The sequence below is a fragment of the Dermacentor silvarum genome, chromosome 1 (assembly GCF_013339745.2).
Source record: "Dermacentor silvarum isolate Dsil-2018 chromosome 1, BIME_Dsil_1.4, whole genome shotgun sequence".
In the NCBI taxonomy this organism is placed as follows: domain Eukaryota; kingdom Metazoa; phylum Arthropoda; class Arachnida; order Ixodida; family Ixodidae; genus Dermacentor; species Dermacentor silvarum.
This window is the reverse complement of record NC_051154.1, coordinates 74,978,383-75,000,944: the sequence shown is the minus strand read 5'-3', so window position 1 is coordinate 75,000,944 and position 22,562 is coordinate 74,978,383. Positions and strand designations below refer to the sequence as shown.

The 22,562-nt window shown below is 46.2% G+C and overlaps 1 protein-coding gene and 1 non-coding gene across 2 annotated transcripts; both read right to left on the bottom strand.

Moving 5' to 3' along the window:
* Positions 1-600: 600 nt before the first annotated feature.
* On the bottom strand, positions 601-13,315 carry LOC119466280 (F-box/LRR-repeat protein fbxl-1). The gene is made up of 3 exons (XM_037726761.2): positions 13,081-13,315; positions 6,900-8,381; positions 601-4,999 (listed from the first exon to the last, which is right to left on the bottom strand). The coding sequence occupies exons 1-3, from the start codon at positions 13,129-13,131 to the stop codon at positions 4,769-4,771; spliced, it is 1,764 nt and encodes a 587-aa protein (XP_037582689.2). The 5' UTR covers positions 13,132-13,315; the 3' UTR covers positions 601-4,768.
* On the bottom strand, positions 2,601-2,785 carry LOC119437857 (U2 spliceosomal RNA). The gene has a single exon (XR_005189561.1). It is a non-coding gene; the product is annotated as a U2 spliceosomal RNA (small nuclear RNA).
* Positions 13,316-22,562: the final 9,247 nt, after the last annotated feature.

Below are 22,562 nucleotides of genomic sequence, written 5' to 3'. Positions count from 1 at the left end.
AGCACGAAGCTTGTGTGTATCATGTTGGTTTGCCAACCGCAGTGCTCGCTGTGTTGAGCAAAGCCTTCGGCCTCTTGCAGGAGGCTAACGTAGACATAGTGATTCGAAGTCTACTAGACTTAAAATGCGTGAGAACGTTGCTGGTGGCTGATGCAAATGTTTTACAACAAGTCTTTGTCGAGTGAAAACCGATACATCCAACATAGTTCACAACACATACACACACCGCGGCTGATGATGCGCGTCGAATTTTCGCGCATCCAAGAGAAATTTCCAGATACTGTAGCTACGTACTGCTGCACCTAAAGGCTACACAGTGGTTGTTCGACGACCTCGTAAGAACTGACATCCCGTAAATTGCACTCAGAACTAGCTAAAACACCTCCAAATTGTTCCGCAGCGAGCGACCGGTAACACATTTCAAGCCGCGCCGGCTTGCAGAAGCCAGAAAGCAGGAAAGGCTCGTCGCGCGCCCTTTCCTCTTCGCCCGATGAAAAGGTCTATACAAGCCGGTTGGTCGTTCCGTACTCGAGCGAACACAGTGAAAGAGTCAGACTCGGGAGTGAAAAAAAAACAAAAAAACAAGATATTTATCGGCTGGTAATTATACACAAATGAATAAAATAAAATAGTAAAAGAACACAAGACAAACTAACACACCTGAACTTAATATAGCTCAATGATGACGACAAAGAAATGTGACGAGCAATTAACAATGCATATACATATGAAACAGGGCGCGGATCAAATATACAAGAATAACACTTAACAGCAGTTCACTAAAATAAAGTTCAAAGAAAACAAAGTTCAAAAAGAAACAAACGATGTCATATCATATGCATGGCCGGGCAGCAGCAGCAAGTCCATAAACCGTGAAGTCGGCGCGCGGAGCTTTCCCGAAGAATGCCGGCGAGCCGATCTTGTTGAGGTGGATGCGATTGCTGGGCTGGGTTTCCAGGGAGTCTAGATTTGACGTCTTCTCTCAAGCAGGTTGAGCTAACTTGAGGCGAACTACCGTGAGCTTCGTTGCAGACGTTGGTTTGTCGTCTCATACGCCAACTAGTTCCTCAGAGTTCCGACGTGGATAGGCGGCCCAGGCGATACTGGACGGCACTAGCCCCTCGACTGCTTCTCAGCCGATTACAGGCTCAGCTTCTAGACTGATTAACAGGGCCTAAAACCTGCGCTTAAATAGCCTCTCCTTTCCCTAGTTCCCTATGTCGGGTAACTGCAGGTATGCAGAGTTCACCTAATTATTTCATGACTCCTCCGAAAAGTCTTGGCCGCACTCCTTTTAATCAGGGGCGAGGGAGCGGTTTATTCCCCCCTCGCTGTGCGAGGTCGCGCCCCCGCACTGCACCACACGGACGCACACGCACGCACTTGGGTCCGTTAATCGGCATGTCGCTATCTCGAAACTATATGCCGCACCGTGGGACCGCGACGTTTTTGACGCCCGTTGATCGGCGTGTTGCTATCTCGAGACTATATGCCGCACCGTGGGACCACGACGTTTTTGACGCCCGTTAATCGGCGTGTCGATGACTGGAAACTATGCCGCTCCGTGACACACTCATATAGTGCACATGAAAAGAGCATGCAAAAATGACAAGCACACACGGTGACAGGCAACTAAAGCATCTGGTTCAAGCCAGATTAGTTCTAGCCGCCTGGTCCTCCTGGACCAGGCGGCTAGAAGCCAGTAGCGCTTTCATGATCGCTATCGAAAATGCTCGTATGGCCCACATCCAACAATCCCATAGCATATGGGGATCGCATTATAGAAACCAATGTGCTCCTATATGTGATATATGGGACACGTCCCATTTGAACATATACATCCCATTTAAAATCAGTATGTTCCGATATATCCCATAAGGCATGCAGCATACGATCCCCACATTGTATGGGAACATACGGGTTTTAGTATGGGATCTACATATCTTCATATGCGATTATTGGATATGGGGCGAATAAGGTTTTTTTTTTCGACCATAAAAAAAGCACATTAAGAGCACCAGGCGACGGTGTTCGCTAGGATTAACCTATCCCTTTTAGACAGAGGTACGGACACCAGCTGCGATGAGTCGCCATGCGCTACTCCAGCAACCCAGTCAGCCTCAACGTTGCCCGCCATGCCGCAGTGGGCGTGCAGCCACTGAATCAAGCACCATGTTATGCATGGTGCAGCATACTGTGTAAGACAGCTGATGTCTCGAACAAGCTGATCTTTTGCTTGTAGCGAAAAAGACAAGAGCACCATACAGGGACTTTAGAGCATCAGTGCTGGTGCCGACATCTTGTGACGTAAACAAGGTGTGCAAGGCCTAGCTTTATTGGCATTGTAGTGACCGTGTCCAGCTCATTTGCCTGCGTACGTGTTTCGGCACGAACATGGACCTTCACAATTAACAGTCCGTTTATTTTCTACATTCCTGCAGGTTTAATGACGTCATTAAATGAAGTTGAACACATTATGCCGAGATTACCGCCCTTGTTCTGGTTCATGCCTTCTCTAACGTCACCACTGATATCACAAGGAACAGCTCTGATGGCTGTTTTACAGCGAATCTGTATATGGCTAATTTCCAGCGAATCGATGTCCGTAGACTATACTATAATAATATAGCACAATACCGGATCGACCCGCGGCGGAGGTGAAGCAGGCTTCAAGCACTCCGCCAGCTTGCAAAAATAAGTTTAATATCTTGGGGCCAAATACAACCCGTATCAGATATTAAGCTGATAAGAACAGATACTACACTCTGACCCGCGTCGGCCGTGTCTACGTTCGCACCATATACTCGTGTACGCCATCCCGCGTATTCAAACTAGTGCCTACCAATCAGAGTGTCTTCTGTCTCCTGACGCCATGCTCTATGTAGGCTCCTTTCATCAGTTCTGCTCTGACTATGACATGCGTAGGCCGCGTGTTGTACGGTCTGAAGAAGAACAGCGTGCCTACCAAGAACGACGGCGTGAACAGAAAAGGGAATGGGCGCGGCGGCGACGGAAGGAGACCACCGACGATGAGCGGGCCACGGACGCCAAGCGTAAGCGTGCTGCCCGCCAGGACCGCGAGGCGGAAAGAAACGCGAACCGTCCATGTGGCCCCGATCCCCCAAACTTGGAACGTTTCACCGGAGCAACGGTTAATCACCACTGTTGGGTTTGGCGTTGGCTGAAGGTTCCATTTCACTGCAGTCAACCACCAGTTGTTGCGACTCGTGTCCGAGCGGTTAATCCGAGTTTACGTGGTTGTTGAAGTGCCAGGTGCCGGGCGATCAAGAGGTTTGGGGCGACGTCCAAGAGGAGCAAAAAAGGCTTTATTTACAGCATTTACATTTTAAGAGATTCAATGTACGAGCACGAACGAGAACACTCACAGCACTGAAGGTCCGCTTTTTAAGCCCCTCCTTTTCCCCCTTTCTCTCGTAAGGGAATTCACTGTTGTTGTTCTTGTCCAATCACAATCGCCGAAATTTAACATTCGCAAAATCTCGCCCCTGACGTTGCACCGTTCCGCCGGATTATGCCTCCAAGGTTGCGCAAGCGCCTCGACATACGGGCAACCGCTTGGCGACTTGAGAACCTCAACTTTGATCCGTTCCCACGAAAAGTCTTGCCGTTGGCCCCTTGCAAGAATGATAGGGCTTTTTATGAAGATCAGCTTGACTGAGAGATGGGCCTTCACGCTAAATAGCGTCTCCACGAAGGGCGGCGTTGTCTTCGTCTCAAGTGAGCTTTTGTTTGACTGTCGCAGTCTATACTGTGACGGAAAAGAGCGACGATGTCGTTAAACGATGCACGAGACCGATGACTCAGAATTCGTCTCGCCCATCAGCTGGCGACTAGACCAGCGTCACCCGAGACTAATGGACAAGCCATTATGTTTCGTATCTTCGGCTGTCCAACAGCTCTGGGACTAATGGACAATTAAGCCATTATGTTTCGTATCTTCGGCTGAGCTCTGGGCTGTTGGACAGCCGAAGATACGAAACATAATGGCTTGTCCATTAGTCTCAGGTGACGCTGGTCTAGGGCTGTTGGACAGCCGAAGTTAGGAAACATAATGGCTTGTCCATTAGTCTCAGGTGACGCTGGTCTAGTCGCCAGCTCCCCGGCCTTGCAAGGCACCGAAGGGCGTGAATGGCATTTCATCCAGGCTGCAGGTCTGTCAGGGCAGCATTCTTTGTCGAAAACAGCCGCCGGGCACAACTGTGCTAAATGCCAGTCGTAACACCACATACACAGATTCGCTGGTCATCCACCTTCAGAAAGTAGAATGGCGCTAACTTTTTTCCCCCCGTTTTTAACATAATACTTTTTTGTGTGAATTTACCTATTTTATATAAGACGAGAGGTGCAAAGGATTTTAAACTAACCACTTCCTTGACATGAGAAAATAGCCAAAATAACTGCTTTTCGTTGCATCAGTGGTGACGTAAGAGCAAGCACTCGCCGAGAACGGTTGCGACGTGTTGGGGCAATGGTTTAACTACAACCAGAAAACAATCCGGGAAGAACTAATCAATGATATCTATCCAAGTATTTGAATAGCATTATTTTCAGCCGGAAATTTATTCGGAGAAATTTTAAAGGGATTTCTTTTTTTAATCGAAGAATGCCGTGAACGAGGTTAAGCCCACATTTTTAGACTGCACCACCACGAAAACGGTTAGATAGATAGCCGGAAAATTTATAGTCTGACAACGCCAAGAATGCTACTTGCGTTAAAATTACAATATTATGCAGCCTTCTTGGTAGCTCATTCCACACGGCATACAGTATGCACCACTTCAAGATCTTGTCGCTCTAGTGACAGCTGTTGTAGCGTATTTAGTGTCACCATGCATGATTTAACGTTCACGTACTTTACTGACAGGCATTGAGCGACATAAATGAGAGCTGTATCAGTCATGTTTCTGCAGCCTTCTATGTTGAGGTGTCTTAGTCTCGTCGACGGCCTGAGGACCGATGTCAGTGCGCCATCGTCCAACTAGAAGAGGAAAAATAAACGAAGGTCATCACTTGATGCTTACGCATACGTGCGCGACGGAAGTCCACTCACAGCCTTTTCTCGCTTATAAAATTGCGGCGCTCGTATTTGCACTCGCTCACGTTGTGAGATGCCGCTAGCTTCTGCAGGCGCTGAGTGAGCACCCAATATTTTGGTTCCACTGCTTTTTCGGCTGGCTGGTTGGTTTCTTTTTCCCCATTCTAAAGGATTGGATGGTGTAACTCGTACTTGCGTTTTTTTTTTTTTCGAGTACTTAGGGCAATAAAAACACTAGCTCAACAAAACGATCACAGGCAGGAGGAAGATCGGACGGAGCACCTGACGTAATACTTAATACAGCTTACATAGCAATGAATATGCAGAGACATCCAGGTGAACAACAATTGGCGGCTTCTTCGAACAACCATGCGATAGAACGGACAGGCGATAGTCCAAGGCCTTTCAACAGCTGTGTCCCTTCCGCAGCGTTCCGTTCCGAAGCATTCGATAACCTTCCGTTCATCTGTGAATGCCCTTAGCTCATCCTTGAAAGCCTTCGGTTCGCATTCGATGTACCCAACATTTACCTTTATACATCCGAAAACGCAAAAAAAAAAAAATTTCGACACATCTCCTGTGTATTAGGACTCAGTCGTCCCACCAGTGCTCCTCCAATGAACGCTACAAACATAGTCGGATCTCCACCTGCGGCGCGTACACCACACTCTGCGTTGCGGGGGATCGAACAGCGAAAAACGCTTGTGTTGGCGGGAAACGCAACGCTAACGCTCTGCGGAGCAGGAAAAGACAGTTTGAATAGTATAGATTAAACGCAAGCGCCAAGCGCTTGGCGGCGCCATGTAAGTCTTTGAATTAGCAGAATAAACCTTCAGGTTCTGCTGCGCTTTTGTGCAAATAAACGCAGCAGAGGGAACATTCACTGAAGCTAATGCGCAGATCCAGAAATTTCATTCAGTATCTTGAAGAGCATGTGCTTTGCTAAATGGTTCAGATGACATGCTCTTTTATTCCGTCGTCTTTGTCTGTCTATGCATCGCACGCGTAATGCGGATGATGTGGGTTTGGCTTCCATCGGCATCCAGTTTTATCTTTTCGTCCACTTTCATTTTACTATTCCTTATTATTTCTACATTTAAATTAAAACCACAGTTAATATCCCCAATGCTTCCCTCGGCTTCATTGCCTGTTGGCTTCGTGTAGTCGTGTCTAACAAAAATCGACGCTCTCGGTTCTCCTAGTTCTCGCTCATATATACGTATATATATGAAACTTTCTGTAATGTTTAAACACTTTGTTGTTCTGGTGATAACTATTTATTCTGTTGCAACTATATACTGTCAATGTATAATGCATACAGTGAGGGGTTCTAGCGCACAGCCTTACAAATCGGCCTATTCCGTCCTGGATGGACCGAATTGGTCTGTAGTATTTTAAAGTAAGTAAATAAATAAATAAATAAATAAATAAAATAAATAAATAAATAAATCATATATCTATAAGGTCGTCCAAACTTAACGGAAGCGCCTTATTAGTATTCAAGCGCTCACAGAAGCCTAACCTAAAAACGAACGAATCGTTCGTTAATAGCTTTTTGCTTTAGGCGTTGCATATCAGCTATCGTTTTCCCCGTAAAGTAGGGGCGCTATATTTGATTGGGTCAGGATCGATCCTTAAGAGTCAATGACACCGTATACATCAGAGCGCTTTAGCATAGCGTTACTGGTTTCCAGCCTTGCAAGGTGCCATCTGCGCGTGGACATTGTGACACAGCGAACTCAAGCGAAGCTGGCCTTTCTCCATGGGTGGTAATGCTAGAGCGGTAAGGCTATGCTAAAGTGTTCTATTGAGGTAGTAGTAGTCGAGCTACTGGTTCACCTACCTGCACGCAGAAGCTCAGCACTAGCTTTGACAAGCTGGGACAGTGCAAGGCAATGTGCTTCAAGGACGCAGACGAGAGCAGGTTGCAGTGCCCAACGTCCAGAGAAGTCAGTTCCTTAAAGATCACTGCAGCCAACACTCCTGCGTCGGACACTAGGTAGCAGCCGCTGAGGCTCAGCTTTTTCAGACCACTGAGACAAGCCATGGAGGTGGGCTCGCACGTTTTCAAGTTGCCTGAACGGTATAAGGCTGCGTCAGTGAGCTTTAAGCAACGTTCCATGCGGAGGACTCTGAGGAGGCGTAGGTGGGTCCAGATAGCGCGCACTGCGTCATCGGTAAGCAGCGTCGTGTGTGACACGTCGAGAGATACGAGCGTCGGCATTTGTTCAGCCAGACACCTTGCCACGGCGTCATTTATTCTGCAAGAGCTGATGTTGAGCGCTCGCATTGCTGGCCATGGTCTGGAAGAAAACAGCTGCACCATCGTTTCTTGGTCGCTGAGACAACAGTCCGAGAAACTGGCGTACTGAAGCTTCCGAAGGTGAGCTAGTTTAGCGAATCCCGCGTACGTGATTTCCGTGCAATTGGACATATTCAGCGTTTCGAGGTTCTCAAGGCTTTCGCAGACGGTTAACAGACAGTTGTCTTTAAGTTGCCTGTTAGATCCGAGGTTTAGGCACTTGAGTTTCGGCACGTTTTCACACAAAGCTCTCACACCCTGCAGTCCTAACTGTGCGCACGAGGCCGCGTGAAGCTCCCGCAGCGTCTTCGAGTAGGCCGCAGACAGCTGCGCGAGACATTTGTTGTCGATCATCGTGCGACTCAGGTTAAGCACCCTGAGCGGCGCTCCTTCGAGGCTCCTGAGCATGTGCTGAAACGTCAACACCAGCGGGCTATGCACTTGTCCAGGCGGGTAGAAGCGGCGATAGATGGCCGGATGCACGCATAGCGCACAGCCTTCCAATGAGAGCGCGTGAAGTTTTCCTACCACCGTCATTACTTGATGAAAGGCAGAATCCGATAGGTCAGCATTTTCCGACAGGTCGACTGAGCTGATTCCGGATGGCGTAGGACGAAAAAATTGCGGTGCACTGTCACCAAATGCGGACTCATCACTTGACGACACGAATTTGTCGCAGCGGCAAATCGCCAGGTGCTCTAGCTTCGGACACTTAAGGAGCACCGAAGCGAACTCCTTCCAGGAAAAACAGCAGTTCTCAAAGTGCAGCCTCTTGAGTGTCGACCCTACGTGTTCCCAGAACATGGCAGCCGCGTCCAGCGCAGAGTTCTTCACCACCAAGCACGTTACCACCGTTTGTGAAGTGGAGAGCGCAACCATTCGCTCTTTCACATTCTTTTCCAAGGTGACAACCACGTCGCCGTAGATGCGGCTGTCAGCGGTTAACTTGTGCCACGTTTTACAGGTCAGCCCTGCCGCCAGCCTGTCAGCTACTCCAAGGTAAGCGAAGATACGGCATAGTAGCTGCGTGTGAAACAAAGAAAAAAAATAAACGTAGTTTTTTTTTTTTTTCAAGGCGTAATACGACTTTGTAAAAGTGCCTGGCTTTTCACCTCAGGCGGCGCTGCTGACACATTCAGCACGTACAAAACCACTAGAGTTATTTTAGTGCTTTTTATTTACTTTATACAATAATTGCAATGGCACCAGAGCTAAAACTATATAGTTGATCAGCTAGACAGCAACTACACCAACGACAGATTTTCTCACAGTTGCTTAATTTATTACGTAGGTGCACGAGTAAAAATTTATCCGCACTCACGCTCTCAACTGTTTTGTTCACCCCACTGTCTTAGCAGTGCTTTCCAATTAGGGGAAGTCGCTCTCCCTCTTTCCAGTCACTGTTCTGCAAGTTTAGACGTGCTACATCGATTGAGTTTTTACTGCGGTGATAAAATCGATGGCTGCCCCATTTGTTGTCTGCACCAAAGAAAAACAGCGCGCATCCATTCGTTTTCTGTGGGCTGAAGGCGAGCCTGGATCTATAGAAAAGGGCTATCTGTGACGAGTTCATGTGAGCTGCGCTACACAGAAATTACGTGGCTTTATGCATTAAGTCCAGCGTGTGCACGTGCCTTTATCAAAGGCCTGATGCAGCGCGCCAACACATTAGGGCACATGGAATTCATTGACAACTCAAAACTGCCTCGACCCTTCGTTGTGGCTTTGTTCTGCCGCCCGGTCTAAGTTGTCTTGAGACAACTTTGTAGCTTGTGTCTGGGCGCCTAGCTTACAAACGCCTTGTTTTTTTATTTCGATAGCAATTATATGGACACTTCAACCGGATTTCTGCCGTCGGCGTCGCCGTCGCCGTGAGGTTCCCTATAGATAAAGTCTTCGCCGCGCGCCGTATGCCCGAGCGGAAGCGTGCGGGGACGCGCGCTATCACGGAGAGCGAACGCACTCAATCTCCCACGCGCAAGCAAGGAAGCGGGAAGCCAGCGCCGGAGGGAGCGGGGGGGGGGGGGGGGGGGCGCACTTCTACTCTACCAACAACCGCGCTCGTCGCTCGCTCGCACCGTCGCTTATCTCCACACGGCTCCGACCTTTATGCGCCGTGCATTCGCCGCTCAGTTTCCGTTGAAGCGATAGACCGCACGTACCTTCGCCCGCTGCGGCGTATATGCGCTTGCTGCCAGCGTTTTGACAATTGTTGTCTGCAGTCATTCAGTGTGATCTATTCATGCTTGTTTGTGCGCGCTCACACCACGCTTGTTCAATCGTTAGTAATAGTCGGGCCACATTTTCCAACGCACGCTACGCATGCAATGCTGCCCGGGTCGGCAGTGCAGCGCTACAGGTGTGTCCCTTCACACGCGCTGCCCACGGGAAACGCTTCTCATCAACACCACCGTTTCACACGCGCCTTCTCGTGGTCATCGAGTCTCTCTTCATGTCGGTCTACTTACGCAGCAGCACACCTGCTTACTTAATCAGCTCATGTTTACTACAATTCATATTGCTACCAAAGCCGCTCACCTTACTTCGTATGACATTGCTGTGTTGCTATCGCATTCATTGCTTCGCCCTTAGGGCGAAACTGTGACATTTTTTTGTTTTTTTCGATCGGTTTGATGGAAAGTTCTTTGCACCACCGTGCACAACTGACACCCTTATGACTCTGGAAATGGGTGTTTTGTACGGATAAACACCTTAAATCACAGTTGTTCGTGTCAAAAGAGAAAATTGAAATACATATACTCTCGGTGTGAAAGGCAGCAGAGGTGAGGCTCGTCCAGGAGGCGGCAGGAACAATCCGGGATCCAAGTTTATAGTTGCTTCTTGTATAGTTGGTAAATAGCTTGCAGGTCGTGCTACCTTTCTTCGAGTAGCCATTGGCTGGAGTCCAGGTATTTGAAGCAATTTCATTACTTCGTGTGTTCTGCTTTAACAAGAAAAATTAATCGAACGGCTTTTTTTTTTTTAATTCTCTCGAGCGATTTAATATGTTCTTGGCCGTAGGGGTCTCAAACTGCACAAGTATACTCTGTATTCGGTGGGACAATTGTTTGATACACCAGTAGTTTAACATCAGGTGTGGTGCCCTTTTTGTTTACGTCTAAAAAGATTAGTTTCTTCTGACCCGCCATGGTGGCTTAGTGACTTTGGCGTTGCGCTGCTAAGCCCTAGGGTGCAGGCTCGAATCCCGGCCGCGTTTCGATGAGGGCGATATGCAAAAACGCACGTGTGCCCTGCATTGGGTGCACGTTAAGGAACCCCAGGTAGTCAAAATAAATCCGGAGTCACCCACTACGGCGTGCCTCATAATCATATCGTGGTTTTGGCACTTAAAAATGCTAAATTTAATTTAATTACGTTTCTTCTGAGCAGATCCAGATATGTTTTATATGTGGTTAATCCAATTAAGACTGCTAGTAATTGTTACTCCAAGGTACTTTACTTCAGTTGTTTACCTATCAACAATTTGTAGCACCGTAACAAAGCCAATGGTGCGCACTACACGTACGGCACATGACAACGACGAGCAGGCGACCGGATGACAAATCGCACAAGTTGGAGCCCACTTCGCTAAACGTCGTATAGGAGCTGGCCGGTGTTGTGCCACACATCTTTGAGCAAGCATTCATCTCGACGAGCATTCATCGTGGTTACTTGAGCTTCCCCGCATGCTGCTGATGCCCAGCCCTATACGCAAGACGGGTGAAGGACGCAGCTCTAATGACTCGAAAGTGCCCCCAAGTCATTAGTGCAGATCCATGCATATTGTATAAAGCTTTTCATGTCCTCTTCGTCTGCTCAAAGAGTCCGTCTCTTGAAGTCGCAATACCGGTACTTTGAAGGGCAGCGATCGGAATTGTGAGCGCCTGCGTATGCTGTATAAATGCGTTGTCATCTGCGCACATTCGCGATATGTTTTGTGCACGCTTTCGTCTGCTGGTGAGCAACGCACAATTGTTAATTTATAGCATCATCTAAAAACACAGATAGGTAGGAATAATGTTCTATTTGTATTACCAGAATAAAATACCCCTACAGCGCGCATTACATCATTATCAGGTTGCATAGCGTGCAAAACTATAAAAGGTACAGCAAAGGTCTTTTCCTCAAGGTTACTCATGCGGAGGGTGTGGGTTCGGCTCCCATCGGCTGCCAGTTGTTTTTATGCAAACTGCTCGGCAAGCCGAGACACACGGAAAGAAGGGGACAGACGAGTTAATTGAAAAAGCGAAAACCTTGTATATTCTAAGACGTCAAACTTTCATTTGCCAGCGCATTGAGGCTGCCGGTGCGAGCCAGATAACGAGAACGCAGTAGTTATTTCAAAAGAGAGCAGACCCATAGAGCGTAGAATCATTGAGGCATTCCATATCATAAGGAGGGGAGAGGGCTGCGTTAGCCACCCATCAATTAATCTGTCAGAAAAGGAGTACGCTTATTTACGCTTCACGTGTTACACTTGAATCATGCTGGTGTCTACGCATGTTTTCTTCATATGTTTTCACGGTTACATGTAACCGTGATGATAACCATGGTGGCTGTACAGTACGCAAGTTTTTTTTTTCAATTCTGCACTCGTCTGTCCCCTTCCTTCTTTCCGTGTGTCCCGTCTTGCTGCGCAGTTTGCATGCGTACCAACTAGCACAGCTATAAACACTGGCAGGTTGTTTTTCGTACACTATGATTTGCATTTACCTTACCATTTCTACACTTCAATTAAAAACAACACATAATTTCCCATATTCCTTTCCTTGGCTCCATTAACTGTTACTTCATATGGCTGTGACTAACTAAAATCGGGCATCTCGTTTCCCCTTCTCGTTCCTTATGCAAAGGACAGCCAAAATTAAAGGCGTGTCGGCGGCACTTTGTACGGCATCCTTCCCGATAAGGGAAATATTTTGCAATTATGTTGTTCTTCTTTCTGGGGTTTTACGTGCCAAAACCAGTTCTTATTATGAGGCACGCAATTATGTTGTTCGTCAAAGACTTTTCTCAAATGTAAAGTAGCAAACTGGGTGCAATTTGGTGCACATATTTGCCTTTCCTCCCTGGTCCTATACGTGTAGCAAAAACCGCCAACAGTGGCCAGAACGTGCAGCTACGCAGGAAAAGACGCGCCCGCGGACCTGAATCGCATTTGGGAGGCAGACGGTAACGAGAGCATTCTGCGTTCGCGAAAGTACACGCGCCTTGCTGTTTCCTTTGAATTCACACTACGTGACCATGCACGCTTCACTAGCGCTCTGTTTGGCATGGTTGCATCACTCGGGGCGCACAGCTTATCGCTCACACCAACACGAAGGCGTCTGACGTAGTCATCAAACGGTTTTATCGCGCGTTTAAATTTTGTCCTTTAGGCTAACGGTGCATACGTACGGAGGCAAGAAAACGAGAAAAGCTGGGCTCCGTTAGCCAAGATTCTGCAGAAACCTGGGCGTGGAAATAAAAACCTCTCTGAAATGATATTGCATTCCTCACAGTCCCGGTCATTCGTTCATTCATTCCTTCGCGCTCGAACAGATGCAAGTGATACGAAACGAAGCGATTGAGCATAGCAGAAGTCAATTTGCAGCAAAAGCGATTCAGCTTCCATTGTCATGAAAATGAGTAGTAGCACAGACCGCAAGGCGATAAATGCAGACCGCAAGCGACAAATGCAAACCGCGTTTATCGCTTGTGTCAAGATCTAAGCCACACGCACCTCTTGAGGCAGTAGTGCTCGGCACGCTGCGTAGTCTTCGGAGAGCTCCATGGCATCAGAGATTACGGCTACCCAGGGCTGGGAAGATTTGGGTCTGTGTGGTCTAGACCGACCGTGTGGCCTACAATGTATATATGTATATACGCGATCGACCCAAAGGTGCAAGCGCGGCGCACGTTGTAGGCGGATACGCGCGGACGAACGGACGAACGGGTGAAGGAACGACCGTGCGAGTGCAAAAGGCCAGGCCTGACGGGCGGGGCCGAGTTGGCAATGTTCCATGCGGTGCAGCGAGCCAGAGCGCCGTCGCCTGCTGGGGCCGCTTTTGGCAGAGCGAGCCGAGCGAGCCCGTCGAGCCGCGTGCTCGAAGTCAATGTTTTCGGGCGATGCGGAGTAAAAAAGCCGCGCCTGGCGGTTCAGTACACGTGAACTCTACGCGCAGCCGGCTCTCAGGGATTTTGACACGTTCAAAAAAAGGCAGACTTAATGGCGCTGACGTTGTAACAGTGCACCACTGCTTGTCAAAAAAAAAAAAAAAAAAAGAACGTCGAAAAAAAGCGCCGGCGAGGCACCGGGGGAGCAATCCGAGTCGCATCCACTGTCAAAAGTGGGGACAAAGTAAGCCACTCCCCCCCCCCCCCCCCCCTCCCGCCCACTTTTGAAAGCGGGCACTTTCAGCTGCACGCTGGAAACTCCAACAAAACTACACCTCAATCTAAATTTTCTTCCTTTATAGAGTGGCCACCTAAGTAATGCTTTTCTTTACTACGTATCCACTGCTTGGGCAGCGAGGATTGTCTTTTGTGCCTCCTATGGACTCGTTCTAGCGGACGACGCGTGGGATTCGCCATATACCCGCTCGCGTTGCGGAGACGGCGTGATGCTGGACAGTTCTCGCCCTAACAAATGTCAGCCTGCGCTACTTGCATCAAGCCCAGTTTTTAGGGACCGCTATATCAGCATTTGAAAACGCTTTGCTATATTTAACCTGCGGGCTTGGGGGAGGTCCGTTTAAAGCCGCGCCCAACGATTGGTGTGCCTTATACGGCATGAACTCGTTGGATTATCAAATGCTGAAACTGTTGCATCTCCGTCAAGAGATAGCCTTCGTAGCGTTGCAGTCTCAGTATATATCTTATCGCCATCAAAAATCTAAATTAACCTTTTACAGGTATAACTGTCGAATTTCATTGTGTATAATCACGACTTGTCGTAGATATGGTCGTGAAAATGACCTTGGTCGAACGCACAGACCCATTTCAATGCCGACAGTACACTGACTTGGATTTTTTCTAAAGGCATGTGTCACCTCTGACTTTGTCGATTTCGTTTTCAGGCTGTTTCTAAATAAGAGCTACACTATTACTTTCCCGGCAGGAGCAACAGCAGCCGATATTTCATATTTTGAAGAAAGTAGGGCCACGTTTTCGTGACGTGTACCGACAATTTGAACAGTAGTAATATATATATATATATATATATATATATATATATATATATATATATATATATAGGTTGCCGATTTTTTATCTTTTTAACAACATACTGCGGTCGAAAGACCAAGCAGGGGGGCATAACAAAATCAGTTGTCAAAAGAAATTCAAAGAACACAAAACATGAAACAAAAAACGTCGTGAAATGGTATAACACAGTATAATACATAATTATAATCAAAAGTTAACAGGATAGAGCAAAAGTGCAATGCACAACCAAACAAATACGCAATATGAAAAACAGCACAGTTTATACCGTGTGGTCACAAACAGAAAGGTGCACAGCTCTCAAAGTCAGGATTATCCCCATCACAAAATGCTTCCAACGGTAACGCATTCCATTCATTTATGGTCCGAGGAAAAAAAGAATACATGAAAAAATTTGTCCGCGCAAAGTAGGGTTCGAGAGTATGAGCATGTGTATGTCTAGCTTGCCTAGAAATTCGGTGTGTTAAGTAAGTTTCAGGTTTAATGTTAAATTTACCAAAATACAGTGAGTGGAGAAATTTCAGCCTAGCAATTGCTCTTCGCTGTTGTAAAACAGGGATATTATTACTAGCCATGAGCGTTGACGGCGAGTCATTTCTCTGGTAAGCATTAAATATAAAACGGACAGCTTTTCGTTGCACCATCTCAAGTTTCCTAATATCTTTCTTGAGATATGAATCCCAAAAGATACTAGCATAATCTAATTTAGGTCTTATAAAAGCATTATAGGCCAGTACTTTTATTTCTGATGGAGCTGTTTTTAGTTTGTGCCTCAAGAAACCGAGCTTTTTTGAATATGTTTTAGTAATATGACTTGACCATGTCAGGCGGCTTGTAATCGTAATACCTAAATATTTATACTCATCAATTAACCTCAGTCAAAGGACAATTATTGAGAGAGTACGCGTAACTAAGAGGACATTTTTTGTGTGTAACTCGCATGAAGACTTATTTATCACTGTTTAGTTTCATAGACCAATCCTTACACCACTTTGAAACGGCACAGAGGTTAGATTGTAGGCATTGTTGATCACTGGGAGTGATAACGGTTTTAAAAAGTATGCAGTCATCTGCAAAAAGCTTTATACTTATTTTGACGTATCTATTGAAGTAACAATATCATTTATGTATACTAAAAAAGAACAGGTCCCAAAACGCTACTTTGAGGGACTCCTGATGTTACAGGCACAACGCTAGACGCGCAGTCACTCACTTGTACATATCGCTTACGATCAGAAAGGTAGGAACGAATCCAGGTAATCAAATTAACAGGTAGGCCTTGTAATTTCGAAATTAGGTTGCTGTGTGTGACGAGGTCGAACGCCTTACTAAAATCCAAGAATATAGCATCAATTTGATTTCCCGTATCAAGCGATGCGGCGAACTCGTGAATTGTTGTGACCAGTTGTGTTGTTGTTGATAATTGTTTCCTAAAGCCGTGCTGGAAAGGTGACAGATAGTTTTTTTCTTCAAGAAAGCAGGTGATGTAATGTGTGACTATGTGTTCTATTAGCTTATATGACGTGCAAGTTAAAGAAATGGGCCTGTAGTTTCCGAAATTCAGACGATCGCCTTTTTTAAACACTGGCACTACACGTGCCGTACGCCAATCATCAGGAATTATAGAGTTTTCGAAGGAAAGACGGAAAACATGAGTCAAAATATGCGCAACTGGTTCGGCATACCTGCGCAAAAATGTGTTCGGAATATTATCCGGACCAGCTGAGGATTTCGTTTTCAGGTTACAGTACACCCTCGTGTGTTATAAAATCGGGAGACATTACTGGAAGAGAGTTATCATGCACTGCCTCGTGCTCGGAAGCGGTAAATACAGAACAGAAGTAATGGTTAAACTGCTGAGCAATTTTTGGGGCATCATTCACGAGACAACCGTCAACGAATATTTCACGCGGTACAGCATTTCTCTCTTCTAAATTAAATTATGGGGTTTTACGTGCCAAAACCAGTTCTGATTATGAGGCACGCCGTAGTGGGGGACTCCGGAAATTTGGACCACCTGGGGTTCTTTAACGTGCACCTAAATCTAAGTACACGGGTGTTTTCGCATTTCGCCCCCATCGAAATGCGGCCGCCGTGGCCGGGATTCGATCCCGCGACCTTGTGCTCAGCAGCCCAACACCATAGCCACTGAGCAACCACGGCGGGTCATTTCTCTCTTCTAAAAACCGCCGGAATTTTTCTGGGCTTTTTATAAAAAAGTCGGGCAATGATTTTTTTATTTATTTTATTTATCACATACTTCGGACCGAATACGGTCCAGGCAGGAGAGGAAAAATACAAAAAGACAAAAATATTCGACCTTGAAAGAGACACCAGAATGGAAAGCTGAACGAGATATTGCACGGATAAAAACGTCATAAAAAGAAAAGAAGCAACGCGCAACGTTAACAACGCATCACAGATAATGCACTCTGACAATCCATATCATTCATCAGGAGCAAGAAGGAGGGAATCAATCCATTCCAGTCTGCTATTGTTTTGGTGGAAAATGAATACTTACAAACATCCGTGCGAGCAAAAATAGGTTCAATATAGTGTTGATGCCTATGACGGGATTTTTCAAATGATTGTGTAGTTATGTACTCTTGGGGATCAACGCCTAGTTTCGAGAAATACAATCGGCTTAGAAACTTAATTCTAGCAATTCTTCTGTGGTCTTTTAAGCCTTCCAGCTTCGCTTCTTGCAACATAGTAGACGGAGAGTCCCGGCGTTTATAGCGGTTGTATATAAAACGAGCCGCTAATCTTTGAATTTTTTCTATCTTTTCCATATCTACTGTTGTGTGAGGATCCCATACAATACTTGTATACTCAAGAAAAGGTCTTACTATGGCTTTGTACGCCTTGTTTCTTAGTTCGTTTGATGATCTTTTTAATTTGTGTTTTAGAAAGCCTAATTTTTTGCGAGCTGAAGAGCATATGTTATCAATGTGCGTGGTCCAGTTAAGCCTGGATGTAATGGAAATTCCTAAATATTTATATTCTTCTACTTGTTTGATCATGTTACCGTTTATGTTATACGAAAACACAAGTTTGTTTCTTTTATTAGTAAGGCACATCTGTACTGTTTTTTCAAGATTAATAATCATATCCCATTTAGCACACCATTCTGCCAGTAGTTTTGGATTCACATTCAACTCATGTTGGTCAGAAACAGAATTTATAGTTTTAAAAATGACACAGTCATCGGCAAACAATTTAACGGAGACAGTTAAACAAGACCGCTCCTATCACAGATCCTTGGGGTACTCCCGAGTAAACATCTAAATTTCCAGAGCATGATTCGTCTACATCTATATATTGTTTTCTGTTAGTCAAATAAGATATAACCCAGTTGATTATTTCGGGAGGTATACCGTGCAATTGTTTTCATCTTTAGGATTAGTTTATTGTGAGACACCCTGTCGAATGCTTTGGAGAAGTCCAAAAATATTATGTCCACCTGACCATTCATATCTAAAACTTTAGCAAATTCATTAATGGTTACTACTAACTGCGTGTTAGTAGAAAAGCCCCGTCGGAGCCCATGCATTGTGTATGATATTGTGTTTATCCAAGAAATTATTTAAATATTTCACCAAAATATGCTCCAACACCTTTCAAGAAATACATGTAAGTGAAATTGGTCGATAATTACTACTTTCCATCGGGCTACCCCTCTTAAGAACAGGAACAACACGAGCCAGGCGCCAATCTGTCGGTACTTTACCAGTTTCTAAGGACTTATTAAATATTATGAGGAGAAATCTACCTATCAGCTGTGCATTTCTTTGAAGAAAAATAGCCAGAATTTTATCTGGACCTGTTGACTTCTTTGCGTTTAACCGTAAGAGTAGTTCAACTACACCCTCCAAGGATATGGACAAACCGCCTGATTGATCTGTTGCGGGAGTGATATCACAATCGTTATCCGGCTTTGAAAACACGCTTTGAAAGTGACAATTAAAATTTGCGCTATTTGCCTGCTGTCTGTAACGAAAGTGTTGCCCAACGCCACCTGCTCGATTCGTCGATGACCCTTGTTCCCCAAGAACTGCCAGAATTTTCGTGGGCTTTCTGATGCAAAACGCCCAAGTGTTTCAGTAAAATAACGCTCTCGGGACTCGAGCATTTTATACTCAAAGGTAGTTTTTAGTTCTTTAAGCACCTTATCGTCAGCGCACTTTAATTTCCTGCGACGCTTTAACCTACGTTTTATCTGGAGCATCTCTCTGGTGACCAAGGGCTCTCTCGACCAACCTTTTTTACTCTGTCTGGAATAAAGTTTTTTTTTATACAGTGGTGACACCATGATTTAAACTTGGTCCATAGTACTTCAATATCATCATCACAAAAGGAGAAAAGACAGTCCTCTAAATAAAGCGCAATTTGGACATCATCCGCAGCAGAATAGTTTTTCACAACCACGGTTTTCGGTTTATGAGAACCCGCCCTTCGCGGGAAGGTACAAGTAAAATAAATAAGACTGTGATCTGAAATGCCATCGTGAACCTGCGTTACACAATCCTGAATGTGATTTGAGCAAAATACAAGGTCTAAAATTGAGGAGGTAGAATCTGTTACATGCGTGGGGACAAGGACCGTTTGCTTAAGGTTATATGCAAGCATTATGTCAAACAACACTTCAGAACTGTGGACATCAAACGAACCAGACTTCATTTCCACCCAGTTAATACAAGGAAGGTTAAAATCTCCAGCAACAATTATATTCTGATCGCGGTATTTTTCTAAGTAATCATAGAGTTCTAACAAAAAGTCTGGTGCGGATCCTGGTGGCCTGTAAACTTCCGCAATAATGACAGTGTTGCCGCTGAATTCAAATTTGCAAAAAACGCTTTCGTGACCGTTATTAACGCCTGGTAGCGGAATACATGGAAGTTCACTTTTTACAAGAATTGCAATACCACCTCCTTTTGTTTCACGATCTTTCCGATAACAACAATATGAAGGTGGGAATACGCAACTATCTGGGATAGCAGCGTGAAGCCACGTTTCTGTGATTACGGCTATGTGAGGGTCATATGACAGTAAAATGCACTCAAGCCGTTCTGGTTTATTGCACACACTTTGCGCATTCAAACAAACAATACGAAGAACCTTCTGCGCAGGCTCCTCTTTAGTACAAGAGCGTCAGTCATCTGATTCAGTATTCTTACGGAGCAAGACTTTACAATTCTTAGCCTTGTCCCATGCATAGATGTTACCATTCAGAAACAACTTGTCGTGAACAAGTTTCATTTTGTCGTTTGGAAGACTATCGTCTAATCCGGACTCCCACAATTTATTTCTGATCTGTAAGGTTTCTTGAGAATAATCATTGGAAATTGATATGCCGGTACCCTTTAGTTTCGCGCAATTCTTAAACAGGGATATCTTTTCGTTATAGTTGTACAGGCGCACCCAATCACGGGTCTTATCTTATTCTTTCCCGGCCTACCAATCCTATGAAAACGTTCCACTGAACTGATACTAACGCTAAGCTTTTCTTGGAAAACATTGCGGACAACATTATTTTCAAGATCCTGTCTTTTTTCGTCACGGGATTCTTTAATACCGAAAACTAAGAGGTTGTTTCTGTGAGCTCGGTCTTCGAAGTCAACAAGCTTTTTATTCTGAGTCAACAAAACTTCTTCCAAATGTTGTACCGTTTCTTCCAGTTTTGTATTTTCAATTCATTCGCTTTAGATAATTCTAAGACCTTGTCCAATTTTGCAAGCTTCTGATTCAATTCTGAAAGGGTAGCATTGCGTGTCTTGCCCGCATCTTTTATCTCTTGAAGTTCGTCAAGAATGACATTTAGTATCTCCGCTACGGTGGGACCGGGATTGTCACCACAAAGCAGGAGTAGAAGAACAGTCCAACAGTCATTAGCAATCTGTGCACATTTACGAGGGCACGGCAGCATGAAAAGAGTGCAAGAATTCGAGCGAACAGTAGTAAACAGACTGTGAAATCTAACCTGCACAGCGATCCAAACATGGTGAAACATGTTGCTTTGACGAGCGCCGCTGTGCCCTCTGAGGTGATGCGGAGAATCTGTGCCTTTTATAGGGTTTTCTGTCGACGTCACACAGCTGTGAGGCCAATGGGACGTTCCATTTTCGACAATGATAACAGGAGCTTGGACTTGTGGCCATAACCGTTGTTTCCACGTGCCCGAAGATCCAGGAAACCACAGCACATGTCCAGATGAACCAGGCGGATCGGGTCGGCTGAAACTTGAAGGCGACGAGGCAAGGGAAAGGACCTGTACAGCGATCTAAATATGGTGAAGCATGTTGCTTTGACGAGCGCCGCCGTGCCCTCTGAGGTGATGCGGAGAATCTGTGCCTTTTATAGGGTTTTCTGTCGACGTCACACAGCTGTGAGGCCAATGGGACGTTCCATTTTCGACAATGATAACAGGAGCTTGGACTTGTGGCCATAACCGTTGTTTCCACGTGCCCGAAGATCCAGGAATCCACAGCACATGTCCAGATGAACCAGGCGGATCAGGTCGGCTGAAGCTTGAAGGCGACGAGGCAAGGGAAAGGACCTGTACAGCGATCCAAATATGGTGAAGCATGTTGCTTTGACGAGCGCCGCCGTGCCCTCTGAGGTGATGCGGAGAATCTGTGCCTTTTATAGGGTTTTCTGTCGACGTCACACAGCTGTGAGGCCAATGGGACGTTCCATTTTCGACAATGATAACAGGAGCATGGACTTGTGTACATAACCGTTGTTTCCACGTGCCCGAAGATCCAGGAAACCACAGCACATGTCCAGATGAACCAGGCGGATCAGGTCGGCTGAAGCTTGAAGGCGACGAGGCAAGGGAAAGGACCTGTACAGCGATCCAAATATGGTGAAGCATGTTGCTTTGACGAGCGCCGCCGTGCCCTCTGAGGTGATGCGGAGAATCTGTGCCTTTTATAGGGTTTTCTGTCGACGTCACACAGCTGTGAGGCCAATGGGACGTTCCATTTTCGACAATGATAACAGGAGCATGGACTTGTGTACATAACCGTTGTTTCCACGTGCCCGAAGATCCAGGAAACCACAGCACATGTCCAGATGAACCAGGCGGATCAGGTCGGCTGAAGCTTGAAGGCGACGAGGCAAGGGAAAGGACCTGTACAGCGATCCAAATATGGTGAAGCATGTTGCTTTGACGAGCGCCGCCGTGCCCTCTGAGGTGATGCGGAGAATCTGTGCCTTTTATAGGGTTTTCTGTCGACGTCACACAGCTGTGAGGCCAATGGGACGTTCCATTTTCGACAATGATAACAGGAGCATGGACTTGTGTACATAACCGTTGTTTCCACGTGCCCGAAGATCCAGGAAACCACAGCACATGTCCAGATGAACCAGGCGGATCAGGTCGGCTGAAGCTTGAAGGCGACGAGGCAAGGGAAAGGACCTGTACAGCGATCCAAATATGGTGAAGCATGTTGCTTTGACGAGCGCCGCCGTGCCCTCTGAGGTGATGCGGAGAATCTGTGCCTTTTATAGGGTTTTCTGTCGACGTCACACAGCTGTGAGGCCAATGGGACGTTCCATTTTCGACAATGATAACAGGAGCATTGGACTTGTGGCCATAACCGTTGTTTCCACGTGCCCGAAGATCCAGGAAACCACAGCACATGTCCAGATGAACCAGGCGGATCAGGTCGGCTGAAGCTTGAAGGCGACGAGGCAAGGGAAAGGACCTGTACAGCGATCCAAATATGGTGAAGCATGTTGCTTTGACGAGCGCCGCCGTGCCCTCTGAGGTGATGCGGAGAATCTGTGCCTTTTATAGGGTTTTCTGTCGACGTCACACAGCTGTGAGGCCAATGGGACGTTCCATTTTCGACAATGATAACAGGAGCATGGACTTGTGGCCATAACCGTTGTTTCCACGTGCCCGAAGATCCAGGAATCCACAGCACATGTCCAGATGAACCAGGCGGATCAGGTCGGCTGAAGCTTGAAGGCGACGAGGCAAGGGAAAGGACCTGT

Bases quoted from the DNA above. Each gene is read 5' to 3' on its own strand.
- LOC119466280 (XM_037726761.2), bottom strand. From the start codon at position 13,131: ATGGAGCTCTCCGAAGACTACGCAGCGTGCCGAGCACTACTGCCTCAA. The intron at 8,382-13,080 runs GTGCGTGTGGCT...TTTCACACGCAG, and splicing joins GAGCACTACTGCCTCAAGAG to CTACTATGCCGTATCTTCGC. The intron at 5,000-6,899 runs GTAGGTGAACCA...TTCCTCTTCTAG, and splicing joins TGCTGAGCTTCTGCGTGCAG to TTGGACGATGGCGCACTGAC.